The 13,423-nt window shown below is 42.1% G+C and overlaps 1 protein-coding gene across 6 annotated transcripts in view; it reads left to right on the forward strand.

The window, feature by feature from the left end:
- larp1 (La ribonucleoprotein 1, translational regulator) overlaps positions 1–13,423 on the forward strand; it is a 50,520-nt gene that overhangs the window by 28,448 nt on the left and 8,649 nt on the right. For 3 of the 6 annotated variants that reach the window (XR_007114293.1, XM_047606619.1, XM_047606625.1), the window contains 9 exons: positions 15–165; positions 3,862–3,996; positions 4,729–4,878; positions 7,576–7,738; positions 9,490–9,634; positions 10,901–11,075; positions 11,178–11,359; positions 11,933–12,028; positions 12,323–12,649. Coding sequence is in view for 5 of the 6 variants with exons in the window: in XM_047606619.1 (XP_047462575.1) it covers positions 15–165; positions 3,862–3,996; positions 4,729–4,878; positions 7,576–7,738; positions 9,490–9,634; positions 10,901–11,075; positions 11,178–11,359; positions 11,933–12,028; positions 12,323–12,649 (1,524 nt within the window). In the remaining variant the exon portion in view is untranslated. The remainder of the gene's footprint in view (positions 1–14; positions 166–3,861; positions 3,997–4,728; positions 4,879–7,575; positions 7,739–9,489; positions 9,635–10,900; positions 11,076–11,177; positions 11,360–11,932; positions 12,029–12,322; positions 12,650–13,423) is intronic. The other 3 variants (XM_047606621.1, XM_047606620.1, XM_047606622.1) reach the window with 3 other exon arrangements.

Below are 13,423 nucleotides of genomic sequence, written 5' to 3' on the forward strand. Positions count from 1 at the left end.
TGTTCCCTCTCCAGGGCCCCAAACGGACGACGGCCAAGAAGGAGTTAAAGGAGAAGAGGGAGAGCAACGAGGAGAGCAAGGAGAACCTGAAGGCCAAGTCGGACGACTCGGGAGAGGAGAAGAACGGCGACGACGACTCCCAGAAGAATGGACCGAAGAAGAAAGGTGAATATCGACGCACATGCTAAGTAGCACATGCTAATGTTAGCGTGCCAAGGAAAACTGCTGAAACCTCAACACTGCTTAGTGTCGACATTCTGCATAAAACACAGCAGCTACGGTTTGCAATGTCAGGAACAAGGCAGCCTCAAACTATATCTGGGTTCTTTCTTGGATGCATCTGTGCAGGTTATTGTATTAGACGCTTATTTATTATAACCAGAGAGAAATGAAGCAGCTCGTTGGCTCCAACATTTCAGCTCGTAAAAAAAAAAACCTGAAGCCAAGAAGCAATGTAAGGACAAAGGCGATGGAATCTGAAATGGAAAAGGCAAAGAAATCTCCAGAACGTTTAACTGATGCAGGGACAGAACAGTCTAATAGCTTCACTACTGTCACTGCCCTGATGCTGCCACTTAACCTCGTTGCTCCTGCAAAATAATGTTTAAAGGCTTAAACTGCTGCTGCCTTCAAACGGAGTTCTGTTTACCATGATCACGAGAAGAGTCATGATGAACGCTGCTGAAATTTATAGTAAAGTCTGACTTTACCCAGCAAAGGTGGGTAGAGTAGTTACACAGCATCGCTCACCCCGTCACATACGAAGCCCAAACAGAAGGTTATTGTTTAAAACTCTGCTTTTATAATCTTTACAGTATTGGTTTAGTGGATGAGGATAATAATAAATTGGCTGAGAGTTAAGTCCTCCTACGTGATGCCACTCGGCCAATCAAGGCTGTGCATTCTGTAAACATTACAACTCTACAGACGACTTCCGTCAACGCACTGGCGTGACTGGTTTTCAGGTGCTATGTGGCGTCTTTGCGCCTGACATTGAGTGGAATATAATGTCCCAGGTCTGTATCTGTCTGAGGCAATACCTTCGTGTTGATTGCGTTAGAGAAGTAAACTTTTGGGTTTATTTACGACTTCAGCGAACGACAACGCTACTTTACAACGACCATGCTAAGCTAACGCTAACAGCTGCTCTGCCGGATTACCACAACGCCTGGACCGATTTAAATACGCCTTTTCCCACTTAACCAACTCTGGGAAACACGGTGAGTGACTGAATTTCACACAGGGGCGTCCTTCAAACATGAGAAGACGGTAGAAAGATGCAGAGGAAACGAAGGGAAAGTGTTCAGTTGAGATTTGTTATCTCGAAACAAAAAAGGGGAAATCCCGGGTTTCCTTTTTATTTTCTTAATTTTTGAACAATTAAAATCAACAGCTGAGACTAAGCTATGACAGATTAAGTTACTTCCTTACGATATAAAAGAGGTTGGGATCGTTCGAGCAGACATTCGGCCTCTCGGTTGCTTTTTTAAAACTTTGTGCCGACGACAGATGCCAGAGTTGGAGGTTTGCGGTGGCTGGTGACTGGTGGCTGTTTTGGCAGCTATTAAAGGCTTAAACTGTGCCATGCGGGCAGCGAGTGTTTTCTGACCTTCACAACATGGCTGCCCTCAGAGTACCCGACAAAATGAGTTTGCTGTGTTGGGGGACTTCCTGCCTGCCTCTTCTCTCTTTACCCCCTGAGACCGTACGGGCATACAAATGTGCTGGCAATGACTTCATTGCTGCGCTGCTGTTATGTTTGTAACCACAGGGGCTTTTCTCTTAGGCACCAGGGTAGTTCTGGGCCTTTGTGAGTAATATACATGTGGTTAAAGGTGATTTATGTACCGTGGTGTGACGCTGGCTAGAACTACTAACTCTTTTATTATTAAAAGTATAATAATTTGACTTATATACGCCGCCTGGTCAAAAAAAAGAAAAAGAATGTAACTACTGGATAATACCTGCAGATTGTCTTAGTGGTAGCTTCTCATTTCTTAAATATGGAAAGACGCGTCCCATCGTCGTGAAAAATATGTTTGAGAAGAGTCAAATCATTGGCATCAAGCAGAGAAAAAACATCTAAGGAAATTGAAGCAGAAACGACTAAAACTGGGTTAAGAACCGTCCAACGTATTATTAAAAACTGGAAGGATGACGGGGGGAACCGTCGTCTTCGAGGAGGAAATGTGGTCGGAAAAAAATCCTGATTGATCGTAATCGGGGATCGCTTAAAATCAAATCGAAGAAAAACAACAGTAGGACTCAGGGCTGTGTTTAAAAGTGAAAGTAAGAGCATTTCCACATGTAGAATGTGAAGGGAATGAACAACTGTGTGGTGAAACAGCGCCACGTAACATTAAATAACTTGGTGAGAAAAAAGGAAATAGACAATATGTACAAATCAGACAAATAAAAAACAAGATATATAGCGAGCAATGAGTGAGGCTAACTGGGGAAAAAAGGTTCTATTTTGATAGGGAGCATAAAGTTTGGAGTCTGATGAGTCCAGATTTACCCTGTTATAGAGTGATGTGTGATGCCTAGTGGCTGCTGTACCAGTCTGTCGGGGCAGTGCTGTGGTCTGGGTTGGTCAGGTCCAGGTTCAGCAACATTAACGCCCAAAGAATGAAGTCAGCCGACAACCTGGATACACTAAACGATCAGGTTATTTCACCAAGAACAAGGCTTTACGCAGTGGTCAGACTCTCCCATCATCAGTATAAGATATTAGTGAAAAATGAATGCAAACCTGGATGGAAATATTTTGCAGAAGCTTCATAAAAAGCAAAGCTAAAGGCAGTTCAACGAAATGCAGATGTGCTGTAGAAGTGATGAGCTCTTCATGTCTCTTCTCTGACTAAACACAAATGAGGAGAACTACAACAACTCTGATCTCGGCATTGAAGCAAAAAAAAAAACCTTGTTTTACTGTCGACCATCCTACATAAGATTTTCCCACATTGCAAAAGATCAAATTCTTCACTGCAGTGTAACTCCAGTTGGTTTTATTCATTTTTTTCCCCTTGTGTTTGCTTTCTTCTTTCCTTTTATTTTCCCTCTTCCTCCGTGTTTTTTTTTTTTCTTCATCCTTGACCTACACAAGGCCACGTCACTTTTAAACTGACTGTCATCTGTCACAAACTCACCCACACAGCCACACAGCACAGCACAGCAGGCTGACAACCACATGTTGGATTTAACAGCAGATCAGTGATGCCGCCTGCTGGTCGGCTGAGGAACTGCAGGAGAGTTTCTCATCCACAGAAAAAGACTCGTTACTGAAATAATTAGTGATTAGTGAATGAACATCAGTCTTAAAAAAAAAAAAGATATTTATTAAGTTCTGGTCTATCAATTAATTTCATATTTAATATGCCTTTCAAAGACTGGGCATTTGAAGTAACTTGTACTAAAAGTTTATTTATATACTTAAATTTATAGGAGTGTGCAGGATATTAGGACATCCAAAATACCTGTTTAAATGAAAGGATAAATACTTTAAAAGTAGAATCTTTTATTGTTAAATTTATGAACCTGAAATTGAGAATGAGCATCATTGTTAAGCAGGAATATAAAGGGATTAAGACGGTGTTTATATTAAAAAATAAATTAAAAAGAAAATCAGGGAAATTTAATCAGAATTTAAATAGAAAATGGTATCAATCAGTGTCTGGTGCTTGAGTATTGTTTCATTTATGTCATTTATTCCCATGAATCATAATTGTACCAGCACAATATAAATTTTGTGAAAAGATCCTTGAAATTCTGCATTAAAAAAAAAAAACAAAACAAAAACAAAACTGAAACACATGTTTGTCCTTGTGTAACTTTGTCTCCTTTGTGTGTCGCCCCAAACAGGAAACAAGCAGAAGTGGGTTCCTCTGATGATCGAGGTGAAGTCCGAGGGTCCCAGGGAGCGCTCGGCCTCCAGGAACAACAGCAGACAAAACGAAAACCCGCGCCTGCCTCCCAACGCCAGGAACGACCTCAGAGGTCAGTCTGAGACGCCGACGGTCAAAATGAGGCAGCGTCTTATTGGCTGCCTCGGAGTTTAGTCTGAATGTTTTAAGATGAGGTGAAGAAACCTGACATGTATCTGTATGTGTTGATTTATGGGTTGGTATCAGCAAGAACTTTACGTATCACATTATGATACATTATTGCGTTCTTATGATATATTCAATACATAGTTCACAGAGACATTTTAAATGCATTTTAAAGTACACATTGTATATTTGTACATCAGATGACATCAGTGACAATTCATTGGACAAATTGAGTCAAAAACAGTGTTAATTTATTGCCCTTGTACAGACAAAGTGGTGGTGGATGTGTGGAAGTTGTTCATGTTTGGCCCAAAATGTGACTTTTTCTTTTAAAATCGATATTAAGACTTTTAAAAAAAATCATATTGGGGTTGTATCAGAAGAAAAAGTATCACGATTTATTGCCATATGGATATTTTTCCCCACCTGTCGTGTTGCTTTAATAAAAGATGTTATCACTTGTAGGTTGAGGCCTCATGACTCATGAACTTTTACTTCTGCTTTGACAATTGACTATTTAAATGTGGTCTATTTAAATGACTCTTGTTTCTAACGTTCACTGAGGAAATGAAAGGTGCCGATTGCAGAGAAGAGATGAGGCCGTGCGCATAGAGAGAGAACATATTGTCGTAGGTTTGGTTTCTGCACCGTGTTGATTGTTTGCTGGCTTCCCCCTCAGACTGGCACAGTCAGAAGTACGAGCGGGAGTGGCGCGACGACCACGACGAGGTGTCCAGCGTGAAGAGCGAGGGGGCGCCGTTCCGCGGGGGCTTCAGGGGTCGAGGACGTGGAAGAGGAAGAGGACGGGGACGAGGCAGAGGCGGGAGAGGTAGAGTTTTTTTTTTTTTTTTAAATGTGTTTCTTCTGCAAACAGACACAAACGAAAATCAGCTGCTTCCTTATTTTCTTCTTTTGTGGTTATCATCCTTTTTTTCTTTTTTAAATCCTCCTCAAGAAGCTTCTTGTAGTCGACTCTATCGTAGTGACATAGCTTCAGATGTGCTGTGGAAGTGATGAGCTCTTCATGTCTCTTCTCTGACTAAACATCTGTGGAGAGAATTTTTTCACAACTCTGATCTCAGCATTGAAGTAGCGTCCTCCTTAATCGATACCACACTAAAGTTATTCTGATTAGAGAATCAAACTTGTCTTACATAGCGTACACAGACCCCAAATAAAAAGGTCTGATAACACTGTACACCGATCAGCCAGAACATTATGACCACTGACAGGAGAAGTAAAAAAACGTTAATAACTCCATATTGTGACAATTGAATGTTCTGCTGGGAAACTTTTGGACCTGGTATTAATCCCTGTGGATGTTAATTAGACATGTAGCACCCACTTAGACCAGACCAAGGCTGCAGTGGTTTGGGAACAACTCAGAAAACATGAATAACAGCACAAGGTGTTGACCTGGCCTCCAAATTCACTAGATCCCAAACTGATCAAGTATCTGTGGCCCCTCCCCTCAACCCACAGTGGCCCCTCCCCTCAACCATAGGACCCAAGGGCCTTCCCCCCTACAACATCCTGTACTGAGACATCACAGGACACCCTCAGAAGGCCCATGTCCATTCTCTGCTGAGTCAAAACTGTTTTTGAGACACAATGGAGACATAGGCAATATAAGGAAGGTGGTCATAATGTTTTGCCTGATCGGTTTGTATGGCTACACGACTCAAAACATCAGATACAGTAAAATAGAATCAGGCCTCTCTATTCAGATTAACGTTGTTACATATGATGCATATTAGTTATGTTAGTGTGTATGTAGTATGTAATTTAACTAATTTAACTTATTTATTATTTATTATCATGAGGTAAAGTGAGCTTGTTTTAATGCGTAGTACTGGAGCAGCGGTTTATGTGGGTTGGACCTCAAGTTAGGATACGTGTCACGATACAATACGTTATTGCGATATTATGATACTGCAATATTCTGCATCGTTTTTTGAGAAAATTTAAATGCAGCTTAACAGCAGAGAACCATGATAATGCATGTGTATCGCGATATGTTGCCGTATCGATCGATATCTTTTTTACTTGTTTTTAGTGCTGATTCAAAAACTAAACTTCCTTTAAATGTCGGTTTTTCATTTCAAAGTGAAACACAGTAGCATTGCCCTTCTCTTTTATGATGACAGTTCGAGTTTTGTTTTTAGCATAAAAGTTGCTGCGCGATGTCTTTTAAATATCCTCTTTGTTTCTTGACAAAGTGAAGCGTGTCTCTCTGTGGTCGGACAGAACTTGCCCTGGTTGTGTTTGGGCTGGTGACTCTGATCTGGCTCGACTGAGGCCACAGCGAAGACAAAAAAAAAACAAAAAAGTGCAATAACAGGCTGAGATTACTGGAACCAGGAAAGGCCTCGGATCCAGTGGGAGAAGCAGGTTTCAGTGAAGGCCTGTTGGTTTTGGCAGGACTCTGCCTCTCGCCCTCCTGTTGTTCCTCTCAAACACATGGTCTTGTTTTACTCTCTCGCCCCCGCTACCTCCTCCTCTCCCCCCTCCTTCCCTCCCGCTCGCTTTCTGCTTCCTATTTCACAACTCCCTTCGCTGGCTGATGCAGAGAACGAGCTGGCAACTTTGTAAAAAAAAAACCCAAAAAGGAACGTGTGAGAAAGATTGCAAATAGTAACCGAAGGACGATTTTAAATCCGTTTTTTTTATTTCTCCTTGAGGATTCATTGAGCGGCTGTGAAGAAACGGTCAGAGATATAATGTCGAGCAGATGAATTTGTGTCTCTGTTTGTTTACTTGGGTCTCGCGTGTGCGCTCGTATTTACTCGGGTGTAGTGTTTTATTATTGTTGTCGTCTTTGGTTGTAATAGCTGCCAGGAGGTTTTAGCCGTGAGTCAAATCTTCTCATATTTGCTTTTTCTCTGTGTGTTTTTGATGTTTAACTAAAAAAACAACCTGACTCCTGTTTTTTGTTATAAAACATAGCAAAAAGTCCAAATAAGAAAGTTACACACACACACAAGAAACACAAAAAGAAAGGTTGAAAAAATAAAAAAAAAGTGGATACGACCCCACAGACTTTCTGAATCAAGCTGTTGCTTTAAGAGTAAAAGTAAAAGCAAAAGTAAACTACTATGATCAGTCACGTGATGTTTTTATTCATCTGCACATGTCACACGTCTCTAAAACAGCTAAAGGCCGTTCCAGTTATTATTAGAGTGGGACATTAGATGGGAATAAATCACCTCACATGTAAACAGGTGCCCCTTAAACCATCAATCGCAGTGAGAAAAAAGTCAGATAATCAGCTAAGTTTCTGTTTGTACTTCAAACTGTGGCGACTGGACGTGAGACGTTCATGTTAAATAAATGTCAAAGGACAGAACCTGAAATCACTTGACCACAGAAAGACTGAAGGACAGTTTATGTAAGAGAACAATCCTTATAAATAAGGATGGATAATGTGAACAGTGACCAGATGTAAAGGTTCAGACGCCACAGTAACACAGACGAAGCTTCATGTTTATACGATGTTTAACTATGATGCTGTAAATGTCCGTCCCAGGCCACTATGACTACCACTACGGCTACAAGTCCTACGACGTGAAAGACGGACCCTACGCCCAGAAGTTCGGCAACTCCGTCACCTACTACTACGACAACATGAGCAGCAACGACCTCTTCGCCGTGGACCAGGACCTGCTGAAGGACTACATCAAGAGGCAGATGTAAGTTTATCGTGTCGTCGTCTCTGTTGAGGCGGTTTTGATCCGATGCGCTGCAGAAGTGATGAGCTCTTCATGTCTCTTCTCTGACTAAATGTGGAGAGAAACTTTCACAACTCTGATCTCAGCATCGAAGTAAAAAAAAAAAAAAAAAGGTTAGAAAAACTTTCAGCCGTGCACGAACAGACCATTATGATTCTGTAGATGTTAAGTTGGTGGACAAGTTGCATTGTGGGTAATGTAGGCACAAGATTCTGACAAGAAGAAAGTCCTTTTTTGTTGTTTTTCTTACCTTTGGAGACAAAAATATTCCGATGAGATTGATTAGATCCTACTCTAGTATCAGTCTAATTATGTGTTTGAGGCTGAACCAGCCAAATGCAGCTTTTATGTAAATATTTTTGCATAAAAGGCGTCAAGAAATGCTTGGACTGCTTCCTTTCAAAGCTGTAGTTGTTTCATTTTCGTTATGATATGAATTTTTAATATACGGTCATATATATACAGGTGTGTTTGATTACACAGCATCTGGAACGTTGCACCACGTGACACTGTTTCTGACTGGGCAATTTTCAATGTAGCACTTCTAAACACACATGGTGCGACTGTGTCACTGTGAAGCGTGGTGAAGATGGAAAGGTCTGAAAAACGAAGCGGCAGAATGAGAAGACTTGAGATGACCTGTCCCCGAAAGTGTCCCCAATTTTAGCTTTTTATGAATGAGAAAAATAAATGTTGCGCGCAGACTACAGTGATTACAGTAGCTGGTCATGCTGCTATTGATGTTACAGACATAGGAGTTTAAATATGAATAAATAGGTCAAAATAAATTTCACCTTAATTAATGATACTTTATTTCATCTTAATGACATTTAATTGTTTTTGTTTTTTTTATCTGTCTTTTAGCTGAAATGTCCCCGTATTTCCACATACTAGTGTGGGATTATTGTACGATATTTACTCATCATCACAGTAAAATAGTCCGTAAAATGAATTCCTCTCTCAACCAGTAGAAAATGTTGTGAACACGTGATTATGCATGAAAAGGTTGAGGTTCGTCTTTGGCAGACAAACGCTTCATCCAACCACCTGCAAGTATTTTGTTTCCCCCCCCAAACGTTTCCAAGAATGACTCCTCGGATGGTTCTGTGTGGTTCTCGTCACTTTAATCCTGTGAAATATCAATTTTCTGTTCCACGTCGTGATTTTTGTTGCATCTGCTTCAGTCTTAAATATCTAACAGGACCAACACAGCTGGTTCGTGTAGCAAATGTTTTGACCAGTTGTTCAGATCATTATCGTGTTTCATCGGACTATTTTCCTGGATCTGGCCCCGCCCCCTCCCACGGTGGCTTTGGAAACGCTGTGTGTGTGTGTGTGTGTGTGTGTGTGTGTGTGTGTGTGTGTGTGTGTGTGTGTGTGTGTGTGTGGAGACGGTAGTATTTCTGGCACATAGCTGAGTGGTAACACTTTCCGTGTGCGCACTCGGTGCCCCCTTCACTTTAAATCTGGGTTAAGTTACCTGGTCTTTGAAATCCTTTTTTTTTAAGGGTTCTGGTTTTGATTTGCGGTTCTGTGGATGGTATTTATTTACATTTAAAAACCAAGCGTGGGCTGTTTCCCAGGTTTTTAACATTTGTTTTTTTTGTGTGTGCTGTTTTGAAGCCTGTTAAGGGAAATGAACAAACAACAGCAGCAGCTTTTCTTTTAAACCACATCTCTTTTTTTTGTCGTTTCTTCCTTCGCCCTCGTAGCGAGTACTACTTCAGCCTGGACAACCTGGAGCGGGACTTCTTCCTGCGGAGGAAGATGGACCAGGAGGGCTTCCTGCCCATCGGACTCATCGCCAGTTTCCACCGAGTTCAGGCCCTCACCACCGACGTCAACCTCATCCTCGAAGTAAGCGCACGTCTTTGATTTAGTTGTGTCGGTCCAGAAAATAATTTTTGAATTCATGGTTATAGTGTGATTTGGAAATGTGCTTAAATGAAGTAGTCAGAACAAAAAGACCTCAAAATAAAGTTTATTAAACAATTTAGATAGATAGGTCTTAAGGTCTAAGGAATAATCTTTATAATTGTATGGATTTACAAAACAAATATGCTTATTAAGATCAGATAAGTGTCACATGTTCAGCAGAGCCAGTAATAAACCATCTCATTTTAATGGGTTGGTTCATGTATAAGTGACCAAAGGTTAGTTACTGTGAGATTTTGTCTCATATTGAGCGATTTCTGATCTATTTCTTAGTTATTTATTTTTTATTTGCAAACATTTAACAGGATTTGGGTAAAACAAACAAGAACTAACGAGGATTTGTTTTCTTTCTCTTCTTCCTATTATCAGATGTATTTATTTTTACGAAGTAGGGACACGACTAAGTGCAGTGTTGGATGTGAAGTTGTCGAATTTTGACTTGTGATGTTGAAATCAGGATAAACTGGGTTCTGAGTTAACACTTTTACTCCACTAGTTTCATGAGAAAGTGACATTTACTGTGTAGAAACTGTACAAATTGATCTAAAACGTGTCAGCTCCTCAGGTTGAGGATGCTGTGAACACACTGTGTAGCTGGACTTGGATTCTGCACGATTACGGCCGCAATGATAATCGCGATTATTATGATCAATATTGTTATCGCGATAATTCATCGTGTGAGGGAAAACATCCGTGTTTTTATTGCACTACTTTTAAACAGAATGAAACTTAAAATTAGCATAAATGTTTAATAATGAAAACGTAAAATTTACACAAAGTTGCCATACCTGCCAGATTTGGGACGTTCCTCGGACTTTGGAGTCTGATGTTTTTTTTTGTATAATTGAACAGATTAGTTGTGTTACCCTGCAGGACAGACACAACTCTGCTGCACTCTTTGCATATAACATGTTCTTGTTTCATGTCACTTGCCCTAAATTCAAAACAAGTCCATGATGACTCCTCTCGTTAGTACACCGTTAAACCGGAACCATGTGTTCGCCCCCTGGTGGTGGGCTGACTACTGGTTGAGAAACTGCCTGATTAGATATGCAGCAGAGCATTTTAAATGTATCTTAAGATTAGTTTAATCGTGGCACCCAAACTTGTGATCATGATTAAAATTCTATTAATTGTGCAGCCCTAATTCCCAACAAACACTAACTGACCGATCACACGTCTTGTCAGGCTTTGAAGGACAGTAAAGAAGTGGAAGTGATCGACATGAAGATCCGTCGGAAGGTGGACCCGGAGAAGTGGCCTCTGCCCGGTCTCACCATGCCCAACCAAACCCACACCGACTTCTCCCAACTCATCAACTGCCCCGAGTTTGTCCCCAGACAGATGACGGACGACTCCGTGGGTAAGCGCTCTGACCGGCCGTCAATGCCAGATTTATTTAAATGTTTAATTTAAAACATGTTAAATAAGTGACACGTAACACTCGTCTGTGTCTTTGCTGTAGGATCCCCCAGGGCCTCCACGCCCGTGCAGCGCCAGACCAAGACTGAACAAGACATCTCAAACCTCAAGACGATGCCCAAGGGCCTCTCCGCCAGCCTCCCCGACCTGGACTCAGAGTCCTGGATCGAGGTGAAAAAGAGACCCAGACCTTCGCCGGCCAGACCCAAGGTCAGCACAGAAAAGGTGAAATCCACGGGTTCAAGGACGTGAATGAGTTCTCCAAGAACCTCTGTAGCTTCTGTGTCTCCATCATGTCGTTACATCATTTCTTTTTAAAATTATTTTTATTGGTTGTTTCTATCCATGATGCTCAAAGATAAATGTGTGAAATCCAGCTCATTAGAGCAGATGTCTGAGTAATTACATGAGCAAATTAAATTCTAAAACATATTTATTTATAAAAAGGACAAACCGCCTCCAGTACGAGTCAGTTCAACTAAACAGCTTTGAAATCTGATTTAAATCTCATTAAATAGTCATCTACGTACATTTGAGCTCCAGAAACTTATTTATGAGCATAGCTAACCTGCTAATTAGACACCAGACTTTTTTTTTTTTTTAATCAAAGAACCATCTCCATTAGCTTCTTCACAGCAGTTTTAGTGCTTTAATTTCCCTCATTCACATCTGCGCTTTTTAGTTTTGTCATGCTTTTTTTTTTATTCTTTCCACATCGTCTCATCATCATCCATCTTTTTTTTCCGTTCCCCCTCCACCTCCTGTTTTCTTGTCCGTGTGCTCGGTTGACTGACGAAGGCCCCGTCATTGCAGCAGAAGGAAAAGGACGAGTCGATTCGCTCCCCCGTGCCCCAGCCCGGCTCCTCGCCGACGCCCGTCACCCTAGGAAATAAGGTGAGTGAGAAGATGTGTTGATATCGATATCTCTTGTTCAGAAGAAACAAAGCTACAAAGCTTTGAGGAATTGATTTAAAGTTACAATTAAGGGTTTTAAGGTCTTTTCTTTCAGCTGTTTATGTTGTTTGTAGTCATTTAGGCATTTTTTTTGAATTTTTTTTTGCTATTTTGCTTCATTAACACGTCTTCTACAAATAATCAATCATTATATAAATAAAAAAAAGCATTTTTCCCCAATAGATCAAAAGGTGAAACCCGTCTTATATTTTTGTTTGTCTCTCTTCTGATCAGGACGGAGCGGAACCGGACGAGCCGGAGGAGCTCGACTTCATGTTCGACGAGGAGATGGAGCAGATCGACGGGCGGCGCAACACCTTCACCGACTGGTCGGACGAGGAGACGGACGGCGAGATCGACGACCACGACGTCAACAAGATCCTGATCGTGACGCAGACGCCGCCCTACCTGAGGAAGCACCCGGGCGGCGACCGCACGGGGCACCACACGTCGCGCGCCAAGCTGACCAGCGAGCTGGTCAAGGTGATCAACGACGGCCTCTTCTACTACGAGCAGGACCTGTGGGACGACACGTACGAGCCCGAGTACGCCACCATCAAGGTGAGGGTCGTGTTTCCGCGCGGTGGGATAATGAGGATGCGTTAGAATTCTGACACAGTGGAGGTGTTTCTGCCCAAGGCCGGGTGACGAGCAGACTCTTCTTTTTTCTTCTTCGGTTAGAGCTGGTTCTGGATATGGAAAGCCACCGCAGAGTTTTGTTGTGGTTTTTGTTGCCCATTGTTGCATTGTTGCGAACCTTTGTGGGACCTTCACGTGCTCGCGGGCACGCGTCCAGCGACCTGTGGAACAGAGGTTTATAAATAAACCCCCGCATGACGAGGCCTCGGCCTGAAGGGCTGTTGCTACTTCCCCCGGGGGCAAAGATGGACGCTCGGAGGTGCGAGGATTCTTGGAGGCGCGACGGGGCGAGCGTGAGTCGATGAGCCCGAGAGGACGCGAGGACGCGTCTCATCTGCGTGTGGTTTTTATAACTGAGCTGTTTCTTGTAGGAGGCATTAAAGCCGCTGTTTCTAGAACGTGTGTGGAACGTTCAGGATGTGTGCGCTGATATAACCCCGTCGGTTCTTGTAGTCGCGTCAGAGCGTTAGAGGCGTCAGATATGAAGGTGAAAAACTTGTTTTGGGCGGCCGTGTTTTGCTGCTGCCTCTCGGCCTCCAGGCTGCTGCACATAAGGTCTGTGTCAGATGTTAAACCGGATTCGGTAGAAATATTTTTGAAAATGACTCGTTCATCCTGGACACGTGAGCCCTCGCCAACAGATCCAGCGTTTTCTTATTGTTTATTTATTTAAAATAAACTTGTGATGTCACAGAT

This window comes from Mugil cephalus, chromosome 15 (assembly GCF_022458985.1).
Source record: "Mugil cephalus isolate CIBA_MC_2020 chromosome 15, CIBA_Mcephalus_1.1, whole genome shotgun sequence".
Classification (NCBI taxonomy): Eukaryota; Metazoa; Chordata; class Actinopteri; order Mugiliformes; family Mugilidae; genus Mugil; species Mugil cephalus.